At 59.2% G+C, this 21,291-nt stretch overlaps 1 protein-coding gene across 1 annotated transcript; it reads left to right on the top strand.

Annotated features, from left to right (window-relative positions):
* The first annotated feature begins 1,273 nt into the window (after positions 1-1,273).
* LOC140895902 (dnaJ homolog subfamily B member 2-like) lies at positions 1,274-20,596 on the top strand. Its single transcript, XM_073306796.1, has 9 exons — positions 1,274-1,338; positions 6,887-6,996; positions 10,936-10,989; positions 12,361-12,477; positions 14,597-14,713; positions 15,228-15,338; positions 15,891-15,996; positions 17,816-17,886; positions 18,606-20,596. The coding sequence occupies exons 1-9, from the start codon at positions 1,274-1,276 to the stop codon at positions 19,142-19,144; spliced, it is 1,290 nt and encodes a 429-aa protein (XP_073162897.1). The 3' UTR covers positions 19,145-20,596.
* The last annotated feature ends 695 nt before the right edge of the window (positions 20,597-21,291 follow it).

Below are 21,291 nucleotides of genomic sequence, written 5' to 3'. Positions count from 1 at the left end.
GCAGAAACCACAGCTGCCTGCCTCTCCAGTAAGGCACCTGTCGTAGACTCACCATAGTAGAGCACCTCCTTGTGGCGAGAGCCAGCGTCACAGTCCCTCTGCCTCTTGCTCCCGACCCTGCAGTGAGTTCCCCTCCAGGGTATGTTGACTCCGCAGCCGGGGGAGGGCTCCCCGGCCCAGACAGCCACTAGCTTTGCTGAAGGCCGCATCCTAAAGCGAGCAGCCTAGCCGGGGGCAGCACAAGCTAGCTGTTTGCGTACATGCCCAGGGCGTCCGTGTCACTTTGTACGCAGGTGGATTGCCCCAGTACCTGCCCACGATGCTACCCTAGCAACACTGCTGTTCTTAGCACCTGAGCTCAAGCTGGGAAGCACAGGCCCGGGGCAGTACAGATCCGCTCTCAGAGCCCTGCCCCCTCTGAGGTGACAACATCCCAACTGAGAGGAATGAAAACACTCCCTCCCTTCCTGGGCTCCGTCCGCCAGTCCTCTCCTGGCCTCTGCAAACTTCCCCCTCGCTCTGCTACCCAGCCCTGCCCCCACGGCTCTCTCCCCAGCACCTCCCAAGCCACCCACCCTCAGGGCTTCTCCCCCACTGTCTTTCTCCTTCTCCCTTTAGAGACAGTCCCAGTGTACAGCCACCTTCCCAAACACCCCTTTGGGTTCCTGTCCTAGAGAGAGAACTAGGACTCCCCACCCCATGGCCCTCAGTCCTTCCTTTATAGGAACCAGCCAGGCTGGTTCTCTCCAGCTGGATCTAACCCTTAATTAAGGGCTAATTGGCCTTTCCTTTTACCCTCTCACTGTCAGTGTGGCTGAGGTTTATACACCCTGGTGCAGTGTCTCGGACACTGTGATTTGCTCTAACATACTGTAATAACGCTGCAGAGTTGGGAGGACAGTGCAGAGGGGCGGGGTGGGGCGCATCAGTGAGAGGTGCCATTCGGGGGCTGCACCAAGCGGCAGGGGGGTGAGAGAGTCACAGGTGGATTTCTGAACAGTGGCTGGGTTGAGGTCAGAACCTGTGTGAGCTGGACAAATGGACAAGGACTTGGGACAGACGGACCATACAGGCTCGGTTAGGATGGTGCGGGTAAGAGAGAACAGAGGGATCTGGCCGAGGTCGTCTGCTCAACGTGAGGTACGGGCTGCAGCAGGTCTGAGTGAGGAGGTGGCTCACTCTGGGACCTGCAGGCTGGCCGTTCTTCTCAGTGCCATTCATTGCCTTTCCCCCCTAGATTCCCTGCTGGCCTCGGCACAGGACCCCACCCACCATGGTGGAGTACTATGAAGCCCTGGGCATTCCCCGCAGCGCCTCCTCTGACGACATAAAGAAGGCGTAAGTCCCGCTTCCTTGGAGCAACTGCAGCCCCATCCCTACACATCCCGATGGCACCGTTCCTCTGTGCTTGCCCGCGCTGTCCCCCAGGGGCTCTGGACTTAGGGCGTCTAGCGAGCTCTGTGGCCCACAAAGGAAGAAGGCAGCACTGAGTCCCACTGTCACGTAACAGAACCATGGACATACAGTCTTCGCTACAGGGACCATGCCGCCCTGTCGGGAAAGGGGGCAGTTCTCGGCCTGTGCCCTGCAGGGCTCAGACTAGATGGTCCCAACGGGCCTTGGAATCTAGGAATCGATGCTGAGGTGGCTGCAGGGCCAGGAGGGCGGTGGAGGTGGAGAGGGGGTGTCTGCCAGTGTGTGGTGTGAGCCGGGACACGTGGTGGGGTGGGAGTGGCTGGGAGCTGGCTCCTCTGTAGTACCCTGTGCTGTGCCTAGGTATCCCGTTAGGGGCTGCTCTTTCCCCACTGAGCTGTGATAGAGACAGGGAGGGCGATGGGAGGGCAAAGGTGACCAGACCCCCTGCAGTTGGAGTTACCATGGGAGCCCTGCCTTTGACCTCGAGCCTGCTGCTCCTGAAATCAGGGTCCAAACACCCGTCAGTGGGAGCAGGCAAGGCCCTCTGCAGCAGGGCTGTGGTTCCACCTAGCCACCATTCGCTCACCGCCACGCTGGGCCCTGAGATCCCATCATTACCGTGGCCCGGGGTTGTAGAAAGCCACGTGAGGAGACTGACACGTGTTTGAGGGGAGAGGGCCCTCCTTCCTGGGCAGATCCTCCCGTGGTGTCCAGCACGAACCATCCCTGGTCCCTGCTGGGGTGCCGTAGCATGGCAGAGTTATTGTCATTCCTTAAAGCAGAGGTTCTCAAACTGGGGGGCTGTTTTGGCTTGTGTGAGAAGCTTTAGGGAAAAAACAAACAAACCCTTACTGCGCACATTTTGCTCACAGCAATCAACAGGCATCTACTTAAATCGCGGAGAAATCACACATTTTTTGCAGGTTGGTCAGGGGGTAAAGAGCCAGTTTCGCGGCTGTGTTCCTACAGTTGTATGTTCCATGCCACCCTGACTTCTACGCTGCGGCTGGCGGGGCGCTGCCTTCAGAGTTGGGTGCCTGGCCAGCAGCTGCCGCTCTCCCACCGCTCAGCTCTGAAGGCTGTGCAGAAGTAAGGGTGGCAATACCGCGACCCCCCTACAATTGGGTTGCGACCCCTTTTGGGTCGGGACCCGCAGTTTGAGAAATGCTACTCTAGAAGGCCCTGTGCGTTTTGATGGATTTCTGTTAAGCTTGCACAGCATTATACGAAGTTGTTGCCATCGGTATGTTAATCCGTTTGCTGTGAGGTGCTGTGCACATTTCGTTGTAAGCATGGACCACAAGCACAGTTTTACTTGTGCTGTTATTACAATGGATCGTTGGCTCATTCGTGCAACAGAAAAGAACAAAACAAAAAAACTAGCTCAAGTGAAAAACAAAGAAGCCAAAACAGATCCAAGTGAAGCCCCGCTGCGGGTGGGAGATATTGAGAAGCGAGCCACACAAACAGTGAAGCGTGGTACAGATAAGGCTGTGACATGTGTAGTCCGTTGGGGGAGTGGCCCCTCTCTCTCCAAGTCTGTGGGTGGCCAATCCACCCCACTGTGTCTCCAGGGGTCGCCCAGCGTGGGGAATCAGCGGGCGTCGGGAGATGTGGGTGCAGGTCTGTGATCGGGGCTGAATGACAAACATGGTTACAGAGTCCAGCCCCTGGTCAGGGCGGGGCAGTGAAGAATCTCTGGCTCAGGCTGGCCCACAGGCTGGGCAGCAAACAGTCGGGCCCCCTAGATCTGGCGGGGGGCCGACAAGTGCAGGCGTCTTGCCTAAGGGAGGGGGAGGCTGCCCCCCACGGCTGGGAGTGGCAGGGGGGATGCAGGCCCACCCACTCCACTGCGTCCTGGCCCAGAGTCCTAGCAGTGGGAGAGCGGTCTGGCGCTGGGTCACGGGGATCCTGACTGTAACATGCTGACTCAGAGTCGGCTACCCCTGGGCCACTTCCCAGCTCCCCCTCTGGGCGTAGCTGCCTCGGGAGAGGGTCATCCTAGTCGTTGGGGAAGAGGGTCTGTAAATGGCCCTGGCCAGTCCTCGGCTCCCTCATTGTCTGCAGCAGCCTCCCGGCTCAGGAGCTCACAGGAGGCATCTGACATCTCCGGCGGCTGCCTCCCAACTGAGTTCTCTGGCACACCTTTTATACTTCTAGTCCCGCCCACTGACTTCTGGTGGGAGGGTTGAGCGAGGTGTGGCTCCGCCCACCAGGGTTCAGTGAGGGGTCCCTTGCCCTCCGGGTCTGTGGGCGGCCAATCCGCCTCACTACACATGGCATAAAGTCAAGTGGAGGAAATACCGAGAGGAATACACACAATACGGCTTCCCCCACTTGCTGATTGGAAATGTGGCGCACCCACGGTGTGTTCTGTGCTCAGAAGAGCTTGCACAAGATAGCTTAAAACTCGTAAAGCTGCAGCAGCATCTGCAGCCTAAAGACGCCACGCATGCCGATAAGCCAACAATGCATTTCCAGCGGAAAGAATGAGACCTTAAAGGTTGATGGGATGTTATGAACAACCAACCAACCCCAGAAAAAGCACAAATGGCTTCCCACAGTTTCCTACCTAATTGTTAAATGTAAAAAAGCCCCACACAGTGGGCGAATCATCATTCTCCGGTCGCAGTAGCAATGTGTTGCATTATGCACAGTGACAAATTTGCAACTCCACTTCTAGCCCTTCCGTTGTCCAATGATACAGTGGCATGTCGCACTGATGATATTGCTAACGACATGAAGGTTCAGCTGATCGAATGGTTTAAACATAGCCCCAAATACGCCTTACAACTCGATGGGTCTACAGGCATCTCTAATCCAGCTCAGCTGCTTGTGTACGTCAGTTACTGCTGCAACAGGAAGCTGTAAGAAGATTTATTATTTTGCAATTCTCTTCAAGGAGAGACAATGGGACAAGAAGTATTTTGCAATCTTGACAACTTCATGCATGAAGAAGGACTGGAGTGGTTATGCTGAGTTGGTGTATGTACAGATGGGGCCCGTGCTATGGGGGGAAAAGTTGGAGTAAAAGCAAGTTTGGGGATTGGTGCCGCATGTTATTTTCACGCAGTATGTACACGCAGGGAAACTCTGGCTTCCAAGACACTCAAACCAGAACTTGATTGTGTTCTGCTAACTGCAATCAAAATAGTGAACTTTGTTAAGTCTTGTTCCCTGAACTTGAGATTGTTCTCAAGTTTATGTAGAGATGGGGTCAGAACAGGAGAAATCTGGGGGCTACCTTGAGAAAAGATCCTGATGCGTGTATTTGAGCTGATAGATGAACTCCACTTGTTCCTTCTTGATGCCGGCTCACCTTACGCAGAACTTCTGTCTGATTCCAAATGGCTTTCAAACCTAGCATATTTAGCAGACATTTCTGAGGAGCTGAATGTTTCACTTCAAGGTGCCACCTTGAACCTTCTGCTATTAAATGATAAAATTGACGACTTCTTGAAGAAATGTACTCACTGGAAGGAGTGCCTGGAAGGTGGGATGGCAGAAATGTTTCCAGTGTTGGCAGAGTTTTGGGAGGAGAACGAGCTTGAACTTGAAACAGTAAAACCAATCACGGCTCGTCATCTCGCAGGCTCAATAGCTCCTTTCAGAAATGTTTTGAGGATTTGACTCTCGATCAATATGACCGGGTTTGACAACCTTGTCAGGTGACCCATCACTGAAGACAATATTTGCTTCCACCCCACTAAGTGAGTTCTGGCCATCAATCGCCGGGGTATCCAGTGTTACCCGAAGCTGCAATGAATCTCTTAATTCCTTTCACATCAACCTGCTAATATGAAACAGCCTTTTCTGCCCTAGCTTACGTCAAAAACAAAGCCCAATCTCGGCTCCAGGTAGAAGGGAACCCTCCGGATTGGTCTCAGTCACCCAGCCCAGGAGGGAATTGATCTGCTCCAAAAAGCCCCCAGCACACTAGTGACAACAGTGTGATGCCCCTAAGCAGGAGTAACATTTCCATGACTCTCTACTTCAGTGGCTCTGTCTGAGCCAATGCCTTACGGGTTTTAATAGTTAGTGAGAATCGCATATTGATTTGGTTTATCGGTATATGTACTGATGTGGTGGGGTGGGGGATACAAACACCTACAGACACAAAGAAGGGGGGTGCAATCAAAGAAGTTTGAGAACTACTGCCTTAAAGGGTGCTTGTGCCCCTCCTGGCACTTCAGGGAAAAACCCACGACCACCATCAAAGGGCAGCTTGTCCGAACAAACCCCAGGGCGGGAAACATGTCCAGAGCAGGGAGTCATAGCCAGGAGACACTGCCTGCCCCCCGAGCCAGGAAGCACCCTGGTGTCTCCGACCAGCACTGCTGTCCGGGCCGTTAAAAGTCCGGTCGGCGGTGCAGCAGGGCTAAGGCAGGCTCCCTGCCTGCCCTAGCTCCACACACCTCCTGGAAGCAGTGGCATGTCTCTGTGGCCCCTAGGTGCAGAGGTGGCCAGGGAGGCTCTGTGCGCTGCCCCCGCCCTGAGCGCCGGCTCTGCAGCTCCCATTGGCTGGGAACTGTGGCCAATGGAAGCTGCAGGGGCAGTGCCCTCGGGTGCAGGCAGCACGCAGAGCCCCCTGGCTGCCCCTACGTCTAGGAACTGGACATATCAGCTGCTCCTGGGAGCTGGCTGAGGTAAGCACTGCCTGACCAGAGCCTGCACTCCGAACCCCCTGCCCCAGCCCTGAGGCCCTTCCCACACCCCAACCCCAGCCCTGACCCCCCTCCCGCACCCCAACCCCTGCCCCAGCCCTGAGCCCCCTCCCACACCCAAACTCCCTCCCAGAGCCCCCACCCCAACCCCCTGCCCCAGCCCTGAGCCCCCTCCCACACCCAAACTCCCTCCCAGAGCCTGCACCCCAACCCCCTCCCCAGCCCAGAGCCCCCTCCCACATCCTGAACCCCTCATTTGTGGCTCCATCCTGGAGCCTGCCCCTCCTTCCAGAGCCCTCACCCACTCCCAATCCCAGCCCTGTTAAAGTGGTGGAGGGTGGGGGAGGGTGAGCGATGGAGGGAGGACGAATGGTGTGAGCAGGAGGCGGGGCCTCAGAGAAGAGGCTGGGCAGGGGCGGGGCCTCGGGGCAGGGGGGCGCAGGGGGTGGGGCAAGGGTGTTCGGTAGCCGCTCTGGATCCCGTGAGGAGTCACAGCAGGAAGAAAGTCGTCCCCCGTGTCCAAATGGAGCAGAGGTGACGTCCATGGGGTTGATCCGGACGCACGGATCAGGCTGGGCAAGGCCTGACTGGAGACGTGGGGCAGCCTAAGGGACCGGGGCACTGCTGCGCTTGCCGGGGCATCTCCAGAGCCGAACCCGGCTCTCTAGGAAGATCCAGCCCTGCTTTCTGGTGGAGCAGAGCTTTGGGGAAGGAGGGGACAAGGGGATGATTCGACAGGGCGCAGCCCCTGGTGACCAGCACACTCAGGGATCACTGCTTACTGCTGTCTCTCTGGACCTGTGCAGGTACAGGAAGGCGGCACTGAAATGGCATCCGGATAAGAACCCGGGGAACAAGGAACACGCCGAGCGGAAGTTCAAAGAGATCGCGGAGGCCTACGAAGTGCTGTCGGACAGTAAGGGGCCGGCGTCTCCCCTCCCTGCGGGCTCAGTGTGGGTCCTGGCAGAGGGGGCCGGCGTCTCCCCTCCCTGCGGGCTCAGTGTGGGTCCTGGCAGAGGGGGCCGGTGTCTCCCCTTCCTCCGGGCTCAGTGTGGGTCCTGGCAGAGGGGGCCGGCGTCTCCCCTCCCTGCGGGCTCAGTGTGGGTCCTGGCAGTGGGGGCCGGCGTCTCCCCTCCTTCCGGGCTCAGTGTGGGTCCTGGCAGTGGGGGCCGGCGTCTCCCCTCCCTCCGGGCTCAGTGTGGGTCCTGGCAGTGAGGGCCGGCGTCTCCCCTCCCTGCGGACTCAGTGTGGGTCCAGGCAGTGGGGGCACACTCCCTGCACAGGGCAGGGTGGCCATGGGTCAGAGCAGGCTCTCACGTCCTCTTGCTGCGCTTGGAAGAAGGGTTTGTTCTCTCTGTTGCCCGCTGGGTTGCTTCCAGCGCTGTGTGTCTCACCCGTAGACGGGACAACTGTGTTACCCAGTGGCCCAGTGTGCCGCTGTCCTCTCACCAGCCGCCCCAGTCGCTGGCTGCCAGGTGCTTCCAAGCCTGCAGGGCCTGGGGAGAGTCTAGTCACTAGTTCTAGCTATGGGTCTAAAGGGCGCACTCCAGGGCCCAGACCTCTCATCCAGCTTCTTCCCACCACTGTCCAGCCATCCTAGACCTCAAAATCCATGTCTGAGCCCTCCGGAACCCCCCAGTGCTCATTTGCCCTCCCGCCGAGCTCCACGGGGGCTGCGGGCACTCTTGCCTTCCCATTCAGCCCCCTTGGGGACAACGTGGCAAGAAAGCAAAGAACCCAGACGGTGCAGGCGAGGTTCCTAACTCCAGTGACATCAGCCTTAGAGCCTTCGAGAGTCACAGATCCCTAAAAACTACGAAAGCCGTGAGACACCCGCTGCCCCGGGCTGAGCTAATCTGAGGTTCATCAGCGTTTCCGGCTGGACAGCGTCCCCGCTCTCTCCCCAAGCCCTTTGCTCCTGGGGTGAACCCCCTGCACAGAGCCAGACCCCGCACCCACAGCGGGCCCGGGGCTCTGCACCGTGTGCACAGGCTGGGAAGATCCAGCTCCACCAGGCAGGCTTGCCCTCCCTTTGCGGCCTCTGTGTAGAAAGGCCATTGTCCTGGGGGGCTCGGCCAGCTCCCCCCTATAAATGCCGCAGCGAAATGGCTGTAGCATGGACACTTGCTATCGCCACAGAAGGGGGTTTCCCATCGCTGTGTAAATCCACACCCGTCCCCCGAGGGGCGGGAGCTGGGTCAATGGAATCGTTCTACCGTTGATCCTACGCCGGGGCTGAGACTGGCTTAACTCCATCTCGCTGGGCCGACCCAGGCTGTGGGTGTGGACCAGTCAGTCCGAGGCGATTCCAGGCAGCTTGACAGCTGTCAGTGATGGCCCTTCAGTGAGGTGTCCACTGCCTGGCCCCGGCGGGGCAGCTGCCTGGAATGCAGCACAACAGGCTGCCCTGGGCCCGCCAAGCTCCTGCGCCAGGCTGCCAACATTTCAACACAGGCACTCAACAGAGACTCCGTAATCTACCGTCGCCCGCTGCTCCAGCTGGGCCCTCAGGCGTCCCGTGGCTCTCCCTCTGCCATCACCTCTCCTGCGTAGCTGCCGCCCCTAGGACGGGGCAAGGTGCCGTTTGCCAGGCTGGGACGGTAGAAGGGAAGCCTGGTGGAGCAATGCCTCCTGCCTCCTCTCTGCCCCCGGCCCAGGAGTCCCATGCAGGAATCCGTCTGGCTACTGTGGTGCCCCTGATCCCATGCTGAGCAGGGGCTGGGAGCCTGGAGCCCTGTGATGACCCCTGAGGTGCAGGATTGCTCCCCTCTGAACATGCCCACATGTAATGCCCCAAAGGTGGGGGCTCCCACCCCTCGCCCTGGGGACAGTTCCAGAGCCCAGCCCCTCCCTCAGACAGGAGCTGCTTCCGGATAGTCAGCCTCCATCTTCTCCCCTTGTGCCCTAGTCACAGCCCTGGCACACCCTAAATCCCTGTCCCTTCCCAGCAGCCGCACCCTCCCCATAGCTGCCGGCTTTGGGCAAGTCCCTCGTTAGCTGTCTTTGGGCTGAGCTAGGATGAAGCCCCATTAACCCTTCTTCAGGATCCCCAGGCTGGTCTCCACTGAAAACTGAGGTCAGCGTGTGAAAAATCCACCCCCCGGAGAGACGTCGCTGTGCCGAGCTCACCCTCCGGTTGCCAGCGCTGGCCGATGGAAGTTCTTCCGTCAACCTTGCTGTCGCCTCCGGGGCGGTGGGTTAGCGACTGCGAAGGGAGCCCCCCGCCGTGTCTGCACTGACGTGGGGCAGCAGTTTCAGTGCAGACATAGCCCAGTCCCCGGATGGTTCCTATTGTGCAGCTCCGAGTCCCCTGGGGTTTGCCCTGGAGCTCTCCAAAGCAGGCCCGGGCGGGAGTCGCCATGTTCTGGGCAGGAGGTGGTCTGCAAGGACAGGAACGCCAGCGTCATTTGGCTGTTTGGTGATTTCATTCCCCGGCAGAGATCGGGACATTTAACTTCCCCGCACGCACCGAGCACCGGGGCTGGGAGACTGGTCTCGTTCTACAGTCCTGCGGGGTGGCAGCGTGTACCTGTGGGTTTTCCCGTGTCGGTCATGCCCGTGTGTGCTGCCATCTTCTCTCAGCATCACCAGCCCGTCTGTTCCACAGCCCAGCCTCATCCCTGGCTGGTACCTGACACTACCCAAACTGTCCCGCCTTTTGCTCACCCAACAGCCTGTCAGCTCCCTCCTGTCCCGGCGTCCCCGGGCGATGCTCTGGAACTGCTCCCTATGAAGCCAGGCAGGACTCTGAGGTAGTCGCCTTTCTGTGAGCAGACTGTCCCCAGGACACACAGCTCACCCGGCTTCCACCTTCCTGGGTCTGACCTCGGAGCATTCAGCATCCTCTGCCCCTCCGTGCGCTTTCCACCATGAGTTCACCCAGGCGGGGTCCTGGGAAAGCCAGAGGGTCCTGCACCCCAACTTCGCAGTCAGATGGGACTCTCAGCCAGCCAGCAAAACAGAAGGTTTATTAGACAGTCTAACACAGAGCTTGTAGGTACAGAGAACAGGACTCCTCAGCGGGGTCCATTTTGGGGGGCAGTGAGCCAGACAACCCTGTCTGCACTTCACTCCATGTCCCCAGCCCCAAACTGAAACTCTCCAGCCACTCCTCCTCTGGGCTTTGTCCCTTTCCCGGGCCAGGAGGTCACCGGATTCCTTTGTTCTCCAACCCTTTAGCTCTCACCTTGCAGGGGGGAAGAGCCAGGCCATCAGTTGCCAGGAGACAGAGCATTGGCCATTTATGTACCCTGGCCCTTTGCTCTGCAACAATTACACCCACTTATTCCACCCCCCAGAGACTTAAGAAATGCCTAGGGGAAACTGAGGCACCCCTACAGTATTCAGAGGAAATATTAAGAACAGTCCCACTTCGTCACACCTCCTCTGCCAGTCTGGGTTCTGCTTGGTGTGTTCACCGGTTCCCTCCGCTGCCAGTCTGGGTTCTGCCTGGTGCGCTCACCGCCTTACAGGCCTGCATGGCTCCCTTGATGCCAAGGCTGCCTCGCTGTCCCAAGCCGCGGACTCCGGGGTCACACAGGTCAGAGGAGCAGGCCCTCCCCAGGTGAAGTTGAGAACTGATCACTGTTTCTGCAGCCCCCTGGGGATCCTCTGGAAACCTGCTCTCCCGTCCCTTACTAGATGGGCAGGGAGCCCTGACATAGGCACTGGCCCAGGCAAGCCTGTGGCAGTCCCATGTCTGTTCCTCTGGCTGCTTCCCCATTTGCGGGCAGGCACCCTCTGGCCCTTTGCTGGGGCTGAGGGTCAGCCTGGTGAAAGGGCCACTGTGTCTGCAATGAGACCCGCACTTGGCTGAAGATGGGCTGGGTGACCTCTTGCTCCTTCTTCTTTCCAGAGAGCAAGCGCGACCTCTACGACCGCTACGGCAAGGACGGGCTCACGGGGGCAGGTGAGTGACCCACTCAAGAGAAGTGGCCTTTCCCGCGGACCAGCACTGGATTCCAAGGGACTGGTCTATCCGTGGGTGCGGTTCTCCAGCCCGGGGTCTGTATGCACGCCCTGGCTTAGGGGGCCTCCTTCCTGGTTCGGCATGAAGCACCTGTCACGGAGTCCCCGGGCAATGCTCTGGAACTGCTCCCTATGAAGCCAGGCAGGACTCTGGGGAAGTCTCCTCTCGGGGAGCAGCCTGTCTGCAGGACACACAGCTCACCCGGCTTCCACCTTCCTGGGTCTGACCTCGGAGCATTCAGCCTCCTCTGCCCCTCTGTGCGCTTCCCACAGCGAGTCCGCCCAGGCAGGGTCCTGGGGAAGCCAGAGGGTCCTGCCCCCCAGCTCCGCAGTCAGACGGGACTCTCAGCCAGCCAGTAAAACAGAAGGTTTATTAGACGACAGGAACATGGTCTAAAACAGAGTTTGTAGGTACAGAGAACAGGACCCCTCAGCTGGGTCCATTTTAGGGGGCAGTGAGCCAGACAAGCCCGTCTGCCCTTCACTCCATGTCCCCAGGCAGCCCCAAACTGACTCCCACTCCAGCCCCTCCTCCTCTGGGCTTTGTCCCTTTCCTGGGCACCGGATTCCTTTGTTCTCCAACCCTTTAGCTCTCATCTTGCAGAGGGAACGGCCCAGGCCATCAGTTGCCAGGAGACAGAGTGTCAGCCATTTATATACCCAGGCCCTTTGCTCTGCAACAATTACACCCCCTTATCCCACCCCCTAGAGACTTAAGAAATGCCTAGGGGAAACTGAGGCACCCCTACAATATTCAGAGGAAACATTAAGAACAGTCCCACCTCGTCACAGCACTCTTGGTGCCCTGCCCCAGCCATTCCTCTGAAAAAGCCTCCCGAGGTACAGCATGGTCCTGAGACTGCAGCTACCATTTTAGTGGGGCACACAGAAAAAATCTGAGCTCTCCCTTACCTGGTGCGAATTTAGTGGAGTCACTTAATTCTTCCTGGAGCTGGGCCCAGCCCCACCAGCCTCCTCGGAGACACTGGTGCTCAGACAGCGGAGTGTGGGGGCAGGGGCGGATGGCTCCAGACCCCCTGGGAGATTCTCCCCATGGGCGTTAAGGGCTGGGCTGACCCTTTGTATGGTCAGGGAAGCTCTCCCAACCAGAGATCCCCATGGGAACCGCCTCGGACACCGAAGGCATTGCATCCTGAGATCCATAGTGTCCAGAGGCCACAGTTCTGGGTGAAGGTCTTTCCGTCTGGCTACAGAGCTCTGGGGATTCCAGCCTTGCCAGCCCCCAATGACCTCCTGTTCTCCTTCCCTGGGAAGGCAGGTTTGTAATGGCCAGTGTCTGCTTTTCCCCCAGGGACCGGGGATCCCCGGGGTGGTGCCGGAGCTCCGGGCTTCACCTTCACCTTCCGCGGCGCAGACGAGGTCTTCAGAGAGTTCTTTGGGGGCCGAGATCCTTTCGCCGACTTCTTTGGTGAGCATTAGCCCAGTCTGGCCTCCTCCTGAGGTGAGGTGGGCCCAGCCGTCCCCACGGCCCATCTGCTGCCCTGGGGGAGTGAGCTGGGGGCCTGATGTCCTGCCTGCGCAGGTCCTGTCAGCTGGAATACAACCAGACCTGGGAGCGCTGCTGGAACAGCCAGTGGGAGAGCTCATCCCTTCAGCCCCGATGGATCTCGCCCTGGCCCAGCCCCGAGTGTCACGCCCCCTCGGGAGAGCCGGGGGTGACTGGACTCTCCACAGGAGTGGGTGTGACACCCTCCCACCCTGAGATTTCACCCTGCCAGGCTCCAGGTGACTCATGGCTTGGGTCCAGCACCAAACCAGGACTCATGTTACCAGGCAGAAAGGTCTGGCTCAGTAACTCTCCCACCCCTCGGTGCTGAGGGCCAGTGGCAGAGCCCCCAGGCATCGTTGCCGTTGGCGAGATCAGGCTCCGGTACAGAGAGACAGGGCTCATTTCCTCCGGTTCATGTTCCACCACGGAGCTGGGCTGTGGCCCAGCCCAGGCCACGGCCCCGGTCACTGCTCAGGCTGTACATTCCCTGTAGCCCCAGTGGGATGCTCACGGCCTCTGGTCACCCCCCATGGCCCCACACAACCATTCAGCACTTCCCCTTGTAGATTCATAGATACTAAGGTCAGAAGGGACCATTATGATCATCTAGTCTGACCTCCTGCACAACGCAGGCCACAGAATCTCACCCACCCACTCCTGCGAAAAACCTCTCACCTATGTCTGAGCTACTGAAGTCCTCAAATCGTGGTTTAAAGACTTCAAGGAGCAGAGAATCCTCCAGCAAGTGACCCGTGCCCCATGCTACAGAGGAAGGCGAAAAACTTCCAGGGCCTCTTCCAATCTGCCCTGGAGGAAAATTCCTTCCCGACCCCAAATATGGGATCAGCTGAAACCCTGAGCATATGGGCAAGATTCACCAGCCAGATACCCAGGAAAGAATTTTCTGTAGTAACTCAGATCCCACCCCTTGTTTCACCCCTTCCCTGTGTGGTCCCCCCACTTGTCCCCACTCCGAGCTGATGCTCTATCCTGCTTGTGCAGATCATATTAGAAGCGCCTCCAGGCAGGGACCTTGCTTTGTTCCTGTCTGTGCTGCTCTGTATGTCGCCCTAGATAAACGCCACTGTGCTGGGAAGAAATTAGTCAGCAAATCATTGTGAGCTGAGAGATTTCAGGCAGCCAAATCCTGCACCCCCAAACCCCCTTCCCACCTTGGAGCCATCAATCCATGGCCAACTCCTTTCCCTGCCCCATTCCCTTCTCAGGAGCAGGTGCCTTCTCCCCACCCCTAGGCAGCAGTAATGCCTCTTGGGACTGCCCGAACCTGCCCCTCAGCTGCATCCCAGAGACGCAGACAAACACGGCTTTGGCGTTCAGTTCTCAGCACGTGCCCTGCACCCAGAGTCCTCCCGGAACAGGCTCAGCTTTGTACCCGCTCCTGCCCTCAGAACGTCCATGGCATAACCTCGACAAGGGCGCCAGGACGTAACCCACGGGCCCTGTGCAGCGTCGGAGCCTTTCACAGCCATGTGTGGGCACGTTTCCGTGTGCGCTTGGGCTGTGCACGGCAGGGCTGCTTTACCCTCTCGCTCAGCCAGAGTAAGTATCAGCTCCTGGCCCCACAGCGCAGGGTGTGTCTCCGTCGGCCTTGGCAGTCCCTCTTGCTGAGGGCTATCTCCGGGCTGCAGGCCCCCTCTGGCACACTACACGCCTGCTAGCTCGCCCTGGACTGTACAGACCAGAGAGCTGCAGGACAAATGGCGCTTGGAGCTGAGCAGGGAGGAGGAGAGAGGGCTCTGACAGACCCAGCTCCCAGCTGGCTTAGATTCTTGGCAGGGAAGAGCCCAGCTCCCCTGTGGAGTTAGCACCAGACAGAAGATTTGATGGTCCTGGATGACCACAATGGACCTTAGTTTTCACACCATCAGCGACTCTGAACAGCCCCTCAAGTCACTGGAAGAGAAGTACCTACATGGGACCAAGAGCTCAGCTCTCAGAGGCCTCTGTGGTCCTGCCCCCAAAGGCAGAGGGGGATCCACTGGCAAGGGGGGAAGTGAGCTAGATTCAGACTAGCAAGGAAGGTGCAAACGGTGCGGGGAACTAGCCCTGGGGCCAGCTCACCCAGGGATCTCGCTCAGTGTCTTCAGTCCAAGACGGGGCGGCTCCAGGAGACTCTGCAGCCCAGCGGGGAGCGGTGGGTGTGACACGGACATCTCTGGGCTATGCAGGGGGTTGGGCGATGGTCCCTTCTGGCCTTGCAATCCTTGAATGAAATGACCCCCTGCGCCAGCCTGCTGCGCCCGCCCCGTTGCTGGGAGGAGGAGCAGTGCAGCCATCTCCCAGCCGGCACTCGGTCGCCATTCAGCCCTACCTGGCTCATGCCTGCTGGAGCGTGATATTAGTACTGACACAGCGCCCCAAATCTTCAAGAGCACCGAAGCAAGGCCCCTGCCCCACAGAGCCTGGGCTCTCCGTGGACGGGGGCAGGAGCCCCAGGGCTGGAGCGCGGCCTGCAGCAGGAGTCCCAGCAGCTCCATGCTACGGGTTTGGGTGGCTCTGTTGTGTCTGTCCTTGGCGGGCGGGGGCAGAGTTCCAGGCTGTGCTCCCATCACGGCCCCCCCGGAGAGCCCCCTAGTGGCGGTGACCCCTCCCCCTGCCCTTCCCGTTAGCTACCGGGCCGAATTACCCACCCATGTCCTGCTTTCCAGATGATGTGGGCCTGTTCTCAGATCTGCATGCCGGAGGGCCCCGGGGCCACGGACGGGGGGGCCCCTCTGTTGCCTACTCCTTCTGCTCCTATGCCTTTCCAGAGCAGTCAGGTAAGGGGGCAGGGGGTGCCAGCAGACCAGCTTTGGGCTCCCCGTCGCCACGGATTCTTCCTCTGGCTCCAAATTGTAGCCCAGCCCCATTGTCCTCAGCTTCCCCCCCCCCGTCCTTCCTCTGAGTCCTGGCCCTGTCTGAGCCCTGCACATCTAGCGCCATTCCCCTGCTCTGCCCAGCCCAAACCTTCTCCCCTCGGCTCCAGCTCCCCTGCCCGGCCCGGCCCAAACCTCCTCCCCTTAGCTCCAGCTCCCCATCCAGCCCAAACCTCCTCCCCCTAACTCCGGATCCCCTGCCCGGCCCAAACCTCCTCCCCATGCCTCCATTCCCCTGCCCGGCCCGGCCCAAACGACACTCTCGCCCTGCGACTCCTAGACAGATATTTCCTATCCCAGTTTCACACCCGCCCTGCAGTGCATCCCCTGGCTGACCCATTACCACCCCGTCACCCTCTCACACCTGGCCAAGGACCCCCTGTGATCCCGCGGGGCTCCCCGGTGCCTGGCCCAGGCTGGGGGCTCCTGCTGTGAGGTTGTCACCCTGTTTTTCAGATTTCTTCTCCTCGTCCTTCAGCCCTGGCACCGACCCCGGAATTGGCTTCCGCTCAGTTTCCACCTCCACCACCTTCGTCAACGGCAAACGCATCACCACGAAGAGGTAGGGAGGAGCCAGCGCGGACTGGCCAGTGGCCAAGCTAGCCTGTCTCCCAGCAACACGGCAGCTGCTCCAGGGGACCAGATCATGGAGCCCCCAGTCCCGTGTCCCACCACCCACCATGCCAGAGCCCTCCATGGGGCCAGCCAGGCTGGTGTCCTGCTTTCAGCAGTGGCTCCCTGCCCCGTCTCAGGAGTGAACCTGAGCTGAACTCCTGCAGGGTGAGGGGGAGCCCAGCAATCCCCGGAGTCACACAAATGACCCTGACTCTGGATGCATTCCCAGTGCCATTGTCTCATGCTCTGGAGGGCTGGGGGACGGAGGGAGGGTGCAGCAGCTTCCGGGTGCGTGGAACGTGTGAGCTCCCATGGGGCACGGCCCTGAGGGAACGGGGCACAGTATGCTCACAGCTGCGCATTTTGCGAGGTGGGAGGCAGTGCTGGGTGCCCAGGGGTAGCAGCAGCCTCCCCACCTGCTGAGTGTGTGTGGCCAGGGCTGGCGGGTTTCCTTTCCTTGGGGTTCCCACTGCCTGGGGCATGGGGCAAAGTGCTCACGTGCTCAGAGAATCCGGGATCCAGGGGGCCTGTGGCAATGTACAAGCGAAGGGTGTGCGGGCGGGCGGGGGGGGGGGGAGCAGGTGCGTGGGTGTCTCTTAGAGCGGGCCGTGTGGGTGGGAAATGGGGAGGAGGAGTGAGTTTCCTCTCTGCTGGACCCATATGCTCTGTGCCCGGGATGTGCCACACTGACAATGCCACGCTCAGGGCAGGTACACCAGAGCTGGTGGTTTGCTCTGTAACTAGATGCCCCAGGCCCATAACGAAAGCGCTGCATCGAGTCCTCCCCGCCAGTCCCCTCTGCGCAGTCCAGCCCTTGGCTCCCAGCCAGACTACCCGGTCCCATGTAGCGAGGGACGATTGAAAAACCATTTCCCTGTATGTGAGTTTCTACTAATCCCAAAGGGCCAGACACTTACCCCAGGTCAGTATGAATCTCAGATCTTACCCACGTATCACCCTGCCAGCCCATCCTTAGTGAGCTAACGAACGGTTTATTCAGGAAAGAAAAGCAGAGAGTTACAAATGGGTAACAGATCATATACGGACAAGTGATGGCGAAGTCCTTAGACAGGGCTGTAGCAGGGATGCAACAGACGGGTCGCTTGCAAAGTCTCTCTGGCACCTTCCCATAGATTGGCAGGTCTTCGGTCTACATTCAAGATGCTCCTTTGAGTTGTAAATCCACAGTCCATAGAACTAGGACAGGAAAGAGGCAACATGGAGATGTCTCAGGGGTCTTTTATATCCTTTGCCGTGTGCGTGGAAATGTCCTGTCCCAAACAAAGCCCACAGCCCTGATGCATGGAAAGTTACTGCCCAAGATGGAGTCCAGGGGCACATGGGCAGATCACATCCCTCACGTGGCTTGCTGACTCCCAGGGGCTGCCACTGCCCATCTTCTCTCTGAGGGGTCTTCAGGAAAGGCTTACGGTGCAGGATGTGTGTCTTCAACGGCCTGTTGTGAGCCAAGTGTCCTTGATGGGCCATGAACACACAGCTGTCTGGCCCTGCTGTAAACCCATCTGGAGGCATCACCCACGAACAAAACACCGGCTGGAGATACACAGCCCATATTCCTCACTTCCGATACAAATCTGATAGGTGGATTTCACCAGGATAATCGCACTCGATAGATTATAGTGTTTCCATTGACACCGGACATGAGACACTTTGTGCAAGACTTGTTGCAAATGCACCACAGTGATAATATCAGGAATAGAAATGGTCATCTCCACGCATACAGCACCCCCTCCTCTGTTCCCCAGGATCATCGAGAACGGCCAGGAGCGGGTGGAAATCGAGGAGGACGGAGAGCTGAAAGCTACAGAGGTGAATGGTGAGGAGCAGAGCTTCTGGGCCTCCGGATGGGGGTTGCGCAGGGCCGGTAACTTGTGAGGCCATGCTGTGTGCCTACCCTGGCCGGTGCAATTACCAGGGAGACTGGGGGGAAGTCTGACGGGAGAGGGAACTTAGCCCACAGGGGCCTGGAATGTAGAGTCTGCCTGGTGCAGAAAATGGGAACCAGAGCAGTTCAGTAAGTAGCCCGGGCTAGCCCCGCCCAATGCTGGGTGAGCAGACTGGCGTCGGGAGCGTCTGCGGGAGAGGGGAGCGCCCGACGCAGAGACGGGGCTCCTGGGACATGGCCCGACGCTGCATCCCCACCTGGTGCTGCCAGACAGGCAATCTCCCCTCGGCCGTTGGCCCTGGGGGACATGTCCCTCGCACCTGGGGCTAACTGGCCCCTTATTGGCAGTGTCAGCAGAGGGGCGCCAGGGAGCTCCCCCAGCTGGAGGTGGGGTGGGGGGTTCTGGGCAGGGGCTGTGGGGAACTCCACTTGCCCACACTGTGCCCGTCTGAGCACAGAGGAATTCGCTCTCTGGGGCTGTGGATCCCTCTTACCAGAACCTGCAATGCCACACTGGGGCAAGGAGCCGAGGCCCATCTGGACACTGAATCTGGGCCCCTGCTTCCCTGGCTGGGGGCTGGCCCCGGGTCCTGGGGACGCTCTGGCCGGGTCCCTCTCCCGTTACTCTGGTTCGGGTGCTTTTCTTACAGACATAGCCAACAGTGTGGAGCCTCAGGTAGGGCTGCACCGCCAGGAACAGCACGACATCCTGAGCTCTGCGTCCGACTCCCCCACCCCGCAGCGCCCCCCAAGCACGGCCTCCTCCTATGTGCTCCCCGAAGAGGAGGACAAAGATCTGCACCGGGCCATGGCCTACAGCCTGTCGGAGCTGGAGGACATGGGGCAGCATCGAGTGGACGCCCGCGGCTCCAAGAAGAGACGGGTCAGTACGCGGCGGGCCCGCAAGGGGGCCAGCGAGGAGGCGGGCGCTGCCCTGGCGCCTCAGAGCCGGGCCAAGGGAGCAGAGAGCCCCGGCGGAGGAGACAGCGCAAAGGAGGGGGAGGAGAGGGCGGCCGAGCTGCAGAAGGTGGGGAGCATTCCTGGAGCCATGGGGGGCGGGTTGGTGCCAGACGAGAGCGAGTCGGTGCCGGACAAGAGCCGGTTCACGCTCAGCGACCTCAAGTCAGCGCTTGCCGAGATCGAGTCTGCTCCCGACGAGATGGAGTCGGTCGTGTGTGTCCTCCTGTGACGGTGGCCACGGGGAGCCCTCAGCACGCGGGGATCTGCTGGGACTGCACCAGGCAGTGGCTAGTAAAGGTCAACATCAGCGCTCCGAGCCTGCGTCTTTATCATTCACTGAGTCAGGAGCCACTCAGGCAGGGCGAGAGCAAAGCCCGCCGGGCCAGGGTCTGCCTGGTCTCCAGCCCCATTGCCCTGGGAGCTGCTCGGGGCCCCGTGGCCCTGGGGTTGTTTGGCGCTCCCCGTCTCTTTCTCTGGGACCATCTGTCCAGGGTGGAGGCGCAGCGCTTTGGGAGGACCATAGTCCCAGGGCAAGAGAAGGCGCATTGGTTAGTCCCCTCCGGGGGCTTGGGGTTCAGCTGCATGCCCCTTGCTGAGGGGCATCTGTGATCTGCATGCCCAGGTGAGAGGCTTTTCTCAGCTACTCCCTGGAAACCAGTGTCAGAAGGGTGTGCTGTGGGACCCTGGCTAGCAGCATTAGTCCTGGGAGCAGATGGAAGGGGTCAGAGAAGAGCAACAAAAATGATCGAGGGGCTGGAGCAATTGGCTTATGTGGAGACACTAAAGGAGCCAAACCTGCAGCTTGGCCAGAGGAGAGCAGGGTGGACGTGAGAGCTGGCTCCACAGAGCTGGAGGAGGAGCCCCGCTAGTGTTAGCATGTACACGGGGAGTAGTGGGAGTAGCAGAGTGAAACTAACCAGGGAGACGCTCCTTCTGAATAGCAGGGAAAGCTGCCAGCAGGCAGATGGACCAAGCTGGGGGATCCTTTCCCCCAGGGAGGGCGGAAAGCCCGAGACCCCGCCTGCTGCGTGCGAGATGAATCCAGCTGCGAGCACGATCTGTCCATCAGCACACAGAGCTACAGCCAGTCCCTGGCAAGGCTTCCTGCTGCCCCCTCTCTCCTGTGCACAGGAGGCACCAAAGCAAGCCCGTGTGCGTTCCAGAACAAGACCCCACCCAGGAGAGCCCAGGCAGTGGAGAGGAACTCTGTGAGGGGGCTAGAGGGCTGCTCTGCCTCCAATACCCTCTCCCATCCATGGGTCACGTGTGGAGCATCCCACTCCCCAAACATAAGTTGGGGCAGAGTCAACACGACGTTTGTAAGGGAGATCAGGCCTCACCGAGTCATTAGAATTTTCTGAGGGCTCAACAAACATGGACCAGGGGGATCCAGTGGCTATAGGGTACTTGGACTTTCAGAAAGCCTTTGACAAGGTCCCTCACCAAAGGCTCTTCAGCAAAGTAAGCTGTCATGGGGTAAGAGGGAAGGTTCTCTCCTGGACTGATAACTGGCTAAAAGACAGGAAACAAAGGGTAGGAATAAATGGTCGGTTTTCAGAATGGAAAGAGGTAAATAGCAGGGTCCCCCAAGGGTCTGTTGTCACGGAGTCCCTGGGCGATGCTCTGGAACTGCTCCCCATGAAGCCAGTCAGGACTCTGGGGCAGTCGCCTTTTTGTGAGCAGCCTGTCTGCAGGACACACAGCTCACACTGCTTCCACCTCCCTGGGTCTGACCTCGGAGCATTCAGCATCCTCTGCCCCTCCGTGTGCTTCCCCCAGCGAGTCCGCTCAGGCAGGGCTCCTGGGGAAGTCAGAGGGTCCTGCACCCCAACTTCGCAGTCAGACGGGACTCTCAGCCAGCCAGTAAAACAGAAGGTTTATTAGATGACAGGAACATGGTCTAACACAGAGCTTGCAGGTGCAGAGAACAGGACCCCTCAGCTGGGTCCATTTTGGGGGGCAGTGAGCCAGACAACCCCGTCTGCCTTTTACTCCATGTCCCAGCCAGCCCCAAACTGAAACTCCCTCCAGCCCCTCCTCCTCTGGGCTTTGTTCCTTTCCTGGGCCAGGTGGTCACCTGATTCCTTTGTTCTCCAACCCTTCAGCTTTCACCTTGCAGGGGTGGGGGGAAGGGCCCAGGCCATCAGTTGCCAGGAAACAGGGTGTCGGCCAGTCTCTATGTCCAGACCCCTGCACACACCTGCCCTCTAGGGCTCTGCAATGATCATACACCCTTACCCCACCACCTAGATACTTAAGAACTGCATAGGGGAAACTGAGGCACCCCCACAATATTCGGAGGAAACATTAAGAACAGTCCCACTTCGTCACATCTGTACCTGGACCAGCCCTTTTCAACATATTCATAAGTGATCT

This window comes from Lepidochelys kempii, chromosome 11, assembly GCF_965140265.1.
Source record: "Lepidochelys kempii isolate rLepKem1 chromosome 11, rLepKem1.hap2, whole genome shotgun sequence".
Taxonomy (NCBI): Eukaryota; Metazoa; Chordata; order Testudines; family Cheloniidae; genus Lepidochelys; species Lepidochelys kempii.
Note: the sequence above shows the minus strand (reverse complement) of the source record. Positions and strands in the feature narration are given on the sequence as shown.